This window comes from Fukomys damarensis, unplaced genomic scaffold (genome assembly GCF_012274545.1).
Source record: "Fukomys damarensis isolate Sample0158 unplaced genomic scaffold, DMR_v1.0_HiC HiC_scaffold_32, whole genome shotgun sequence".
NCBI classification, from domain to species: Eukaryota; Metazoa; Chordata; class Mammalia; order Rodentia; family Bathyergidae; genus Fukomys; species Fukomys damarensis.
Window position 1 is genome coordinate 227225 of NW_022900944.1, and position 12161 is coordinate 239385.

Sequence of the window (12161 nt, forward strand, 5' to 3'; positions counted from 1 at the left end):
AGCCAAGCTGAGTAGGATGGGAGCCTGTGAGATGACAGGTGTGGGCTGTGGATCACTCTCAGCAGGAAGGCTGATGTGTCACCAAGTCATTGTGTAACACTGCATGGCTCTGAAGACAGCCAGACGTGGGGTGGATGGGGTAAACCAGGTAATTCTGCAACAAGCTGGAGGCCCAATGATTAACAATGGGTTTCAAGCTATATGCATGCTAGGGGAGAGGAGAAGTGTGCCCAGCAGTACACTCTGTGGCCCCAAAAGAGCCCTCTTAGGGGTGCAGAGGACATACTACAGGGAAGCCAGAGGTGCATGGCTGTGATGGCAAAAGGACTTAGTTCATGGCTGGTGAGGACCACCCAGAGAAACCAGACCTTGACCTGAGATTCCTCAGGACAAACACATGAAAGAACTTATTCTGTGGTCCAGCAGGGTGGATCCAGAATCACTAATGAAAATTAGTGGGACATAAACAGTAAGAACAACCCAAAGAGACAGAAATGGTGAATATTTTGTTGTGGGGACTTGTTTTAACTATATATATTCATTCATTCCTAACTAGCATTTATTGCAAGGTGCTATTGTTATGTTTCACATACATACCCATACCCTTCCTGCAATGAGGTAAATTCCCTGAGGACTGAAAACAAGTCACTCCACATTCCTGGGCCCAGCACAAGCCCTGTCACATGCTATGTGCTCAATAAATGTCATCTGAATGAATGCTTTTGTTATGATTGGAAGCTGTCAAAGGTGTTACAGAGGTGATTCATCTATACGATTAAAAGTTTCTTCCAAAGAGCAGATCCTGCAATCAATGAAAAACTATGCTGAAGCCAGTGTCCCTGGGAGTCACAGGCATTTTTTGCATCTTCATGCTTGATTTGGAATTTAGATAAAATTATTTATAATTATTTCTTATATTCAACTGCAATATTAGCCCTATTTTTAAAACTGATGGATATAAATATAGTTCACATAAATATGTTTAAATCTCCATCTATGAAGGAAACTTGATCCTTGCAGTGGATATCTGATTCTTCCAGCTGTGACCCTGTTGGAGGATTCAACTTTCCAGGCCTACTTTAAAGTAGAAGTAGATCTTGGTCTGGGAGATTCACTGATCCATGATCTGGCTTTATTGGTTTATAGGTATACATGATCCACCAACCTTGACCTGGCTAGGGTTCACCTCAAAACCTCATTCTGGCAGGGCATGTAATACCAGCACTAATGAGGCTGAGGCAGGAGAACTTCAGTGAGTTTGAGGCCAGACTGGGTCACAGTGAGTTCAAACCCAGTCTGAACAACATAGCAAGATCCTGTCTCAAAAACAAAAACACATTATTCTGCCATCTCATCAGAGGCCTGGCCCTGTGAAGAGGTTAGCCCAAAAGACTGAATGACCCTTGTAGTTATTAAAGTGATCAACACTTATCACATTCTCCTTAAAAGTCTCTCAAATAAAACCAATCTTCTGTTCATGGGTTAGTGCCCAAAACTCTAAAACTTGAGATAGCTTTCAAAACCACCTTTAGGTTCAGCCATCAGGTAGGAGTGAATGTGCTATGTGTACACATCAGGGTGAGGCAGCCATGCCTCCACTGTACAGAGGTTATGCAGAAGACGTTTCTCCTGGCAGCCTGCAGCCTATCTGCATACCATGACTGTGGAGAGGGAATGCTGCGGACCAAAGCCCAAACTTACCTCGGGCTCTTCTGAGAGCCATTTTCTTTCAATTTATCATCTGACTTAACACTCTAGGGACTACCAGATAGAAACCTCTGGAATGTACCACTCAACTGAGCAGATCTCTAGCTCTACCAACCCTGAAAGCTACAGAGATTTCACCACTCTGCTGCAGTCCCCCTACCTCTGTCTGATGTTCCTATAATGCAGATGATAAATACACGGATTCCTAACTTTCTTTCTCCCCCTGCCCCCTTCTATAAGTGTAAAGATTCATGTAACCTCTTTTGGAATTGGATGTATCATTCAAAGTAACTTGAATCCATGTTCCTGGGCCAATGTTGCTCACACATGGCTTAGAATAACTATTCTCTTACTTCCTTAAAGAGGAATTGCTGTTTTTACAATGAGACCAGTGAGGATTTACCTCATAGAGGGCACTGCAATGGGATCCATCTCAGTATCCTCCCAACAGTCTTCTCAGGTGAGATCCATTATCTCCACTGCACAGAGGAGGAAAGGGTATCCCAGAGAAGTAAATTTAGTTGCCCAAAGCCACATAGATGAGATGGTAAATGGAAGAGCCAAACTTTGAACTTAGGTTTATTGAGCCCCATCTTAGTTCAGGCTGTTAAACTGATGCCATAGATTAGGAGGCTTAAAGAATGATTAGTTTTCACAGTTCTCAAGGTGGGGAAATCCAAAGTGAAGAAGCCAACAGACCTGGTGCCCAGTAAGGGCTTCTTCTTGGTTATGTTTTCTCTTGCTGGACAGTGGGATCATCTGGCTCCAGTCCTTTCCAGTGGGGAGTAATTCTATTTGTAAGCATGCTACCTGCATAATCTAATTACATCCCCAAAGCCTACCTTCCAAATATCATACCAGGGATTAGGGCCTCCGCACAGACTGGGTGTAACATGGATACTCAATCTATAGCCAGCCCTACAGCTTCCAAACAGCAACTGAGCAATCTTAAAACAAAGGAAGACTGGGCCACTCCTTACTAAAATGCCCAGTGGTATTCTCCTTCCTAGAATATATTCAAACTTCTCCAGGAGTCTGCCAAGCCTGCCTCAGCCCTACTTCTGTCCATGTTCTCTCCGGTGTAGCCCTCCTGGCCTTCTGGGCCATCAGTGGGATCACCAAGACCTGACTATTCTCTCGCCTGGACTCCTTTCATTTTATCAGAATGCAGGGCTCTCTTTCTTTATCGAGGTCTCTGCTCCAGTGCTAATACTCAGAGAGGCTGTTGCCAGCTACACCTCAAATAAATGTCGACTACCGTTCTTTTGTAGTCCCTGAACTATAGTTGGTGCTTCTTGCTAGCAGTCTGGATGCATACCCTTGGCAAGTTACTGGCCTATCCAGTGCTTACTAGAATGCAAGCTCCAAGAGCAGGGACTCCACACCATCCCACGCTGTACCTCCCAAGCCCAAGGCTCAGACACATGTGCAGTGCTCACCATACTGTAATCCTGCCGGGCCGAGCACCCCCTTTAGTTTCCCCTGCACTTGTCCTCCATTGTACCTGCACGGCCTTGGCCAGCTGACTGGCTCTCAAGTGAAATTTCCTATTTACCGATGGTAGCCCTGACAAAGAAGGGACTGTTACTGCATCCTTCTCTGACACTGTCATCCCTCGCTCTGACTTGTGAAACATTGCCAATTTTAGAAGTTTGTGACTTTATCTGAAAAGAGACATTTAAAGCAACCAACGAAAAAAAAAGATAATTATATTTCACAAAGTGAAAAAAAGTCTTCAAAAAGACCAGTTGTCTGTTTATTGCTAAAAGCAGTTGGCTCATTGAATGCCTTCTAGCATTCTTTTCAAAGTGGACAAAAATGCATTCTTATTAAAGGACTTATAAAATGTTGGGTTATCTGGCATTTAACCAACTGTAGGGCTTTTAAAAGAGGAATTTCTGAGATTCCACCAATACAAATCCCTAAGCTTAACCAGTATAAGGCAGAAGCTAATCGCAATCCAACAGAAGATTAATATTCAACATAAATGTTTCTGGAGATAAAGTTATCACATTTGAGAATTAATTTGTCTTATACTTCATATATAATCACTGCTTTGCCTCAAAGGGTTGTTTGCTGGAGGGGGCATGTTTATTTTTCATAAAATGTTTCATGTACCATGAAGGCATTTTGTAAATAAACAGAAAGTGATACTTTCTGAGGTGGGTAGGGCCACTGAGAAAAGCCCTCTGCCACTAAGCTACACCTTGGCTAATGGCACATTTTTAAAACTCAGGATTTACTTTGAGTTTAGTTTGATATGGTCTCTCTGAACATTGTTTTGATTGTGGAAATTTCACTGGCATCTGAAAGTCTTTTGTTTGCTGGAATTTTTCAGTTTGTCTTTCCTTTCTATTTACTGATAATGGCTCTTAACACATTTATCACTTCAAAAGAATTTTTCCCTTCAAGTAGTAGTCAGGCTCATAAAAATGACTACCCAAGAGATAAGAGAGTGGTTTTTCAGGAAAACTTAGCTAACCCTTAGTTTACAGAAGTGTTAAGCCATTGCAGTACCCTCCACTTTCACAAGGTGAGATAGGCAGTCCTTACTATAGCCAAATACTGAGAGAGATAAAACACTTTAAGTACTCCCCTCAAATAGGAACCAAGAGAGGGTCCTATTTCATTTCTGAATTCCAGTGATGGCCTCACAAGGAAAGCTGTACAGAAAAAAAGGTGCAATTCAAAGTTTGGGAGGTGTGAGCACAGTGTCCTCATGTATACGCGCACCTTTGCTGTCACTTGAGACGTGTTGCCTGTATTTCCAGAATTTTCCTTTGATGATAATTGTAACTGACTCTGAGTTCTTCTTAATACTTAACAACCAGCAGCCACTACTCACATTAGTTAGCATTAGTGACAAGATGGACATTCAAACATGAATTTTTACCTGGCTTTCTTTATACCACAATGGTAACAGTTTATAACACAACACACTATAAAATACTGTACCATTTTCAATGGTCTGAATCATGCTGCAAAGAATTTAAAAACAAGAGACAGAGAGACAGAGAGAGGGGTGTGTGTGTGTGTGTGTGTGTGTGTGTGTGTGTTCCAGGTAGTTTAGTGATATTTATAAGCACTACTGAAATTCTTGAGCCTAAGTGAGGAAACATCCAATGGGAACATGGGTCTCAGGCCAACTGGCCAGATTCTAAACAAACAAACGACTGTATACTAACATTGTTACTTTTTAAATTATTCTGATGCAGTGGTCATTTTTGGCTCCATTCCTCAAGATTCTCTGAGAATATATCATTTATCTTCTAAGAACGCTCTTTTAGTGAAGATCAAGCACAAAATGTAGACATATAACATATATCCTCTAATCTAAATGATAGCCAACTTACTTTTTCATTCCAGGCCCACAGTCCAATTCCAAGGAATGCTATTCCTAAAAACTGAAACAAAGAAAGAAAGCAGTGTAAATACAGGGCAAACACCATGTTTTTACTGAGAAAAATGCGAAAGTTTTCAATCTTTTGTCACTTTACTAGAAAATAGCTTTCTCTAAAATCTGAGTAATGATCTCAATCAGGAAAATAATCACACTCATTTGCTTAAAATTATTAGACCATTAAGAAGGGCTGGAGACTCATAGGTACTTGGAAGTCATTCAAATTATGAGAAGTAATAATAGGTAGAATGAGTTATTATTCTTTTAAAGGGGAAGGAGATGTAGAAACGAGTGTCTCATAAATGAGACCCATATGCACTAGCAAATGGGGAGGCAAGCGGAGTACAGGTGGAGAGCAGCCAGGGTCTTCTCCTCAGCACTGTACCATTATGACGGGACAGGTCACAGAGGGCACGCAGAGGTCACACAGAACCCCCCACTGCTCAAGCCCCTTGTCAGTCCTTCACAGCTAACAAGGACCTTGGCAAGTTCAGTATGATCCAAGCAAATTCCTAGATTCTTCTGTTATTCAGAAGAATAGGCTACTTCATTGTAGTTCAGAGGGCTTCCACAACTCTTCCTCGTCTAAGCCATAACTTCATGCATAACTTGGTGCACAGGCTAACAGGGGACTGAGCTAAGCACTCACTCCAATACAGAGCTCAGAATTCTGTCACGCAGCTGTACTCAGGATGGGAGGGCAGTGACAGGGGAGCACATGATAACCAGGGACTCTCCACTTTTACCCAGTTCTCACTCCAGCCATCTACTCTGAGATGTATATATATAGGCTTCTCCCTTACATTTTCATGTCTCTGAAATTAGGATGTGTCTTACAATTGATAGAATTCATAATTGTTTCTTTTTCCTTAACAGTACTTGAAATAAGAGTGTCTTGTAATTGGGGTGCCACAGATTGGGAGACATATTTTATCAGATGTCTGGATACTAAGTGCAATGACTGGGACTGAGAGTGACTGGTCACGAAGAAAGACAAATCTGATTCCTGAGCTTTACAGTCAATAGAAACTCTAATTTCCTTTCCAAACACTGATGTGAAAAGAAGAGTGGGCAGGCTGACAAGTAGTTCAGTCTGATGGCAGCAGAGCTCACTGTTTATTTTATTAACATCTTGATTGAGATAATGTCGGGAAAGCTGTCCAGAGAATGCATGAAGAAAATGAGTGAGAGTCGTTATTCTTTACAGTTTCAGGGAAAACTGAGAACTGCGCACCCGTCCTGGTGGGGTCTTGGCTATTTACAGCAGGGAGTTTGACCTGGAGGCCAAGGTTAATAAATCCAAATGGGGTTAGGAAACCAGCAGGAGCAAGAGGAAAGAGGAGACTGAACAGTGACTGTAACCTCTGTACCATGGTGGTATATTTAGAAACAGAATTTTCCAAAGCTCCCCCAAATTATCTCACACTGAATAAGATAGTATGCAATGCTTTCTGAGCCCCTATGCAGAAAAGTTTGAGCCTATCCCTGGTGTGGTAAAAACTGTTCTTCCTATTTTTTCCCTCACAGGAGGGGCTGTTGAAAAAAATGTTTAGAAAGCTTTTTTTTCTTTTTTAAGAGTAGGAAAATTTTATTGAGAGTAAAAAAGCTTCAGAGGGGTATCAGAAAGGGTGTTGCCTCCCCACCCCAATTTTCAAAGATGTTTTATATAGCAAAGCCACAAGGTGAGGCGGGTACAAAGTAGGACAAAACTATAAGACCCAATGGAAGTTTACAAGGTGGGCAGGAAGTGGAACAAAACCACAAACAAACAATAAGATTACAATTACAGTCACACAGGTAATATTGATTAAATGGGTATCAAATGGGAAAATAAGTCACATACAAGGAATTTCCCATTTAGAATAGCAATCAGTGTGATAGACAGCTTTCTTGTATTCAACACCTCAAAAGAAAACCTGTGGTCAGTTTCTCTACTGCCCTGGTCAGAGTACTATTTCATTTTACCTTTCAGATCCCAAATAACAAAACAGAAAAATAAAACAACTCATCATGTTCCAGTCTTGCTCATAGGTGCTGGGTAGAGTTACCACTGGCTGGTGAGTATACAGGACCCACGGCCACCCAGAAGGCGGTGAGACCCAGAGTTCAGCTGTCACTGACGCTAACACCGACCTCACCGAGTATAACCAACTGTGCCCACTGGTGCAGTATCCAGCCACAGTGTCTGCAGACACAGATCACTGGGAGGCTGTCGTGGCAGAGGGTGTGTTCAGCCACTGACCCGCTTGCTACTTCATGTCCTGGGGGCCCCTGCTATCTACCAAGTTTTATTACCTGCCCAGCACTGCGTTTAGTTCTCTGTAAGCAACAAAGTCTCTTTTAAACTCACAGTCGTTGTACTTTGAAATAGATTCATGTTACCCGCTTTCTTGGAAAGAGGAAAATGAGGCTTAGAGAGCTTGGATAACTTATTTAGAAGCACACAGCTTCTGAGTGGCGAAGAAGTTTGATTAACCTGCCCTTACCATTCCGATAAATTCTCATTGTCCTCCTTGGAACAGAAAGTTTAGAATCAGAGGGAACAGGATCAGGACACCACCCATTCCTCCCCTATCAAGCAAAGAAGGCATTAAAAGGTAAAAAGACAGAAACCTAGCCAGAGGCATAAAAATCCCCCATGCTGGGGTCAGACAGAGGGAGGAAGAACAGAGAAAATCAGTGGGGTGGGGATAGGGGATTTGCTTTTTCCTCTCTAAAATTCTCCTCTTGGTTCTTCCAAACAAAAACTTCTTTCATGACTCATATAAGTAGCTTAGAAACCAATGATTTTCTACAAAGAGGAGAAAGAAAATAAGATTTAAAGAAGACTCACAAATTCCTTTACAATTTTACTCCAGGATCTCCTGCTTTGACTGCAGCTTTCAAACAAAGATTTAAGAATTTGGAAAAGGAACACAATATGAAGCTAAGGAAAACAGTACCTAGCAAGGGTGTAGAGACAAGGCCTCAACTTTGTACATACCTTCAGGGCTACATCACCAGCAAATGCCCTTCCAAGCACTCTCAGTCCATATGTTTTGTTTTAAAATCAAGTTGTTCCAGCTCCAAACAATTAAACAGAGCAGAGCCAAGAGCCAGAGACAGGCTCGTAGCAGCTGAAGCACATTCAGTTCCCCTTCCCACCTCCCCAAGAAAAAAATGACCATAAACTCCCACAGTGACCTCATTCATCCTGAAACCCAGAGAGGCCACCTCACAGGGCAAGGCTGAGAACTCTCAAAGAAAACCCTTTATTTCCAGACAGAATCAAAACCAAATCTGAGGCATCTTCCCACAGCAACGTATGTCAATGTGCAATACAAATGTTTGTCCACTAGTTCTTGATGTTTCAAAATAAATAACAATACAGGCCGGGGATTTAGCACAGTGGTGCGGCCACCTGCCTCACAAGTGCAAGGACCTGAGTTCAATCCCTGGCACCAAAATAAATAAATAACAACAATTTTGCCAACATGTGTTGAATGTTAAATCCCTAGGGTACCAAGGATTGAACTCAGGGCCTTGCAAATGGTAGGCAAGTACTCTTATAGTTGAGCAATACCCCCAGCTGAAGGTGTTTTTTGTTGTTGTTTTTTAAAAAATATTACTTAGCTAGAACAGCATGACCCAACGAGGCAGCCACTAACTACTAGGAACCTGAAATGTGGCTAGTTCAAACTGAGATGTGGGACAAGTATTATATATACACTGACCTTAAGATGTAATATGAACAAGAAAAATGTAAAATACCTCAGTAATTGTTTTATTGTATGCTGAACAGGTGATATTTTGGATCTATTGGATTAATATCAAATATTATTTTCACTTGTTTCATTTTACCTTTCAAATATAACTACTAGAAAGTGTAAACTACATTTGTGGCTTGTACAGAAAAATGCTGACCCATTAAAATAACTCACAATGATCCCATGGTATGGGTATTCTCCCTATTCTATAGATAGAGGCTAGGAATATTATTTCTCCCAAGATCACATAGGGAGTCTGAATTCGGTTGCTCAGAAAATTTGAGTCCATATCCCAGCTTAAAACCATCACTGTACAGGCTGAGTATTTTTTATCCAAAATGCTTGGGACTGGGCCAGGGAAGTGGCTCAGTGGCATCGCACCTGCCTGGCAAGTGCAAGGTCCTGAGTTAGATCCCTGGCACTGGAAAAAAAATCAAAATGCTTAACACTAGAAATATTTCAGGTGTCATAATTTTTCATATTTTGTAATATTTTCAGACTTTATTGGTTGAATAATACAAAAATTCCAAACTTTCTGAGCATGGGGTGCTCCAAAAACTTCAGATTTTGGATTTTTAGAGATGTTCAAGCTGTATTTTCCCTAGCGTGGATAAAATGTTTGTTCACAGAATCAGCTCAGGGATAGGGTAAAAAAACTCATGGGCTGTGAGTCTAAATTCTCCTTTAATGTCAAAGGCCGGCTTTCTCAACAGGAGTGATAACAGCCCTTGCTGGAGACACAGAAAGTGTTTCAAGACGATGGGAGCCTACCAGGTTGGGCAGAACCAGAGTCAGCAGAGCTGATCCTCAGGCAAAGTTACAGAGGAACACAGCCTCAGGAGGCATCGGGCAGGGACACCTCTGTCCCCCTTCCTCTGAGGCCTCTGGTGGAAGATCTCATCTATTCTTTCATGTCTGGTTGTTTTCATCCTAGCAGACTTTCCACCATCTTGGAAATGGAGCAGTGCCCCATTCTAACTAGCATAAGAATAGATATTTCTAAAAGCCATTCATACATCCATCTATAATCCTCAACAAATCTTTTTGAGGGTCAGGGATTTAGCTCAGTGGTGCAACTGCCTGCCTTGAAAGCACAAGGTCCTGAGTTCAATGCCTGGTACCAACAAGCAAACAAACAAACAAAAAACGAGTTCCCATTTTGTGCAACACTGCTTTTCTCTTGAGCTAAAATGGAGATAAGAAAACAGATACAGTTCCTGCCAGCAATGAGCTTACAGTCCAGTAAGAGAGACTATAACCAAACAATTGCCCAGGTGTGCTAGAAGTAAGCCTATAAAGGCCAAAGAAGACTCTAAAGAAGGGGACTGACCCAGAGCATGATCTGGGAAGGCTTCTGGGTGAGGGATACATAAACTGGGGTCTGAAGGATGAGGAATTAACTGGAAAAGAAAGGAGGGAAGGGTGTTTTGGCAGAGGGAATATGTAAAGCCCCCATGGTGAGAAGAACATGGCAAACAAACCAATCTATTCGAGGACTGGCGTATCTGGAGCACGAAGTGTGGGAAATGTGTGGGAATGGCAGATATGCAGTTAGAGATGCCAGCACAGGGCAGATATGCAGGCATGGTAAGTAATCAAGTCACAATCCAGCAGCAATAAGAAGCTATTATGAGCCCTCTGTGCCTGGAGGACAGGCAGGCCTTTATCAGGTCTGGCTTTGGAATAATCATAACACAGGCTACAGAAAGATCAACATCCAGAGTAGGTCCAGAGGGACCCACGGACCAGAATTTGGACACGCAGGCAAGACTTGGTCTTGGCAGAGTGTGGGGAGTGGGTGGGATTTAGAGTCACTGAGGAGCAAAGGTGAAGCCTTCAGTGATGACTGGAGCGGAGACTCAGGCAGGAAGTGTGAAGGGCAGTTAGTGCCCATGTTTCTGGCATCTCCCACGTGGATTCTATGGCTCTTCAGGTTCCAAACTCTATGTCATCTTACAAATAACTCTGGACTCCCAGTTTCACAGGTAGCTTATCTAGTGGTGCTTCTGAAGGACAATTTGTCTTTATGGGTATTACAGATACTGTTTAAATTCTCTCTAAGGAAAATTTCTGCTGTGTACTTTTAAAAACTATCCAAAATCCTCTATACATTTCCACCAATCCCTGCTGCTTTTATTCACAAAAAAGCAGATATATACATGATGCACAGGAAAGTTCAGCAGTAGCTGGTAAATTGACACTTTCAGTCCACTTTTTTTTTGGTACCGGGGATTGAACTCATCAGGTCCTTGGCTTGCAAGGCAGGCAACTGAACCGCTGAGCTAAATCCCCAGCCCTCAGTCTTCTTAGTTTAAAAAAAGCTGCACCAGTGGCACCTGCCCAGCATCTTGTGAAGAGGTAAAACAACAACGTTCAAGATCAACACAGCAGAGGGAAATAAAAACCAGGTCAATCTCCTCACCTCAATTGAAGTCTCAAGAATATTATCCTAAATAATAACAGAAGAAAAAAACTGGCATTCTAATGAATCATTTTTCATTCTAATGAATTTCTAAATTTTAAAAATCTTATCTGAGTGAACAGGAGAGATGCATTTTAAATATTTGGCTCAGAAGAGAAGAGCAAATGTGCCAGCAGAAAGGTGTATTTCCTAAAGCTGCAGAACATGTACTTCCTGTTAGCTTTTGTTAGCAGACAACGTCTCGGCTCTAGCAGGCAGATGGAGCAGTGCAAACAAGTGCGCCAAGTACTTAGGCTAGCAAAATACATGTCTTTATGGAGAAGGCACTTGTATCAGGAATAAAAAGCCTCTGGGCATAATTCCTGCAACATCAGACAAGTGTGGGAAATGCAATACACAAAAGGTCAATCCTAGTGTCCCAGTTCTCACAAATTGTCCACAAACCTCACGGTAAGATGGCATGACAGATGATGTTTGCATCTCCAAACAGCACACTGTCCAGCAAGGCCAGGGCCCCCATCTCTCCTTCACTTTGTCTTATCAGATGCTTCTGTGTGGCCCAAGTGCACCTTGCCTGAATTCTGACTTCAGCATTCTGTGGCTCCATGATCTTGCGAAAGGCTCTTTATTTATTTATGTGCCAAATAGTTACTAAGGATCTACCATGAACATGTAGTCATCTAAGGACTTTGGGTAAGTCAGGAAATTAATAAAAATGCCAGCTTGAGTGGAGTTGACATACTAGCTAGTCTGTGCAAGGAGAGAAAGACAATGAAAAGAAACAAGTCAGTAGATTAATGCAATGGCTTTTAGAAGACGAGGTACACTACTGACAGAAGCAGTATAAGGAGATCGGAAGTGGTGGAAGGCTGTGGACAAACAAGAT

At 42.1% G+C, this 12161-nt stretch overlaps 1 protein-coding gene across 1 annotated transcript in view; it reads right to left on the reverse strand.

The window, feature by feature from the left end:
- The window catches only part of Tspan5 (tetraspanin 5), a 39744-nt gene extending 27862 nt beyond the window's left edge, over window positions 1-11882 (reverse strand). The window contains exons 1-3 of the mRNA XM_019210193.2: window positions 11725-11882; window positions 8091-8130; window positions 5061-5111 (exon numbers count right to left, since the gene is read on the reverse strand). Of these exons, the coding sequence (XP_019065738.2) occupies window positions 5061-5111; window positions 8091-8130; window positions 11725-11882 (249 nt within the window). The remainder of the gene's footprint in view (window positions 1-5060; window positions 5112-8090; window positions 8131-11724) is intronic.
- Window positions 11883-12161: the final 279 nt, after the last annotated feature.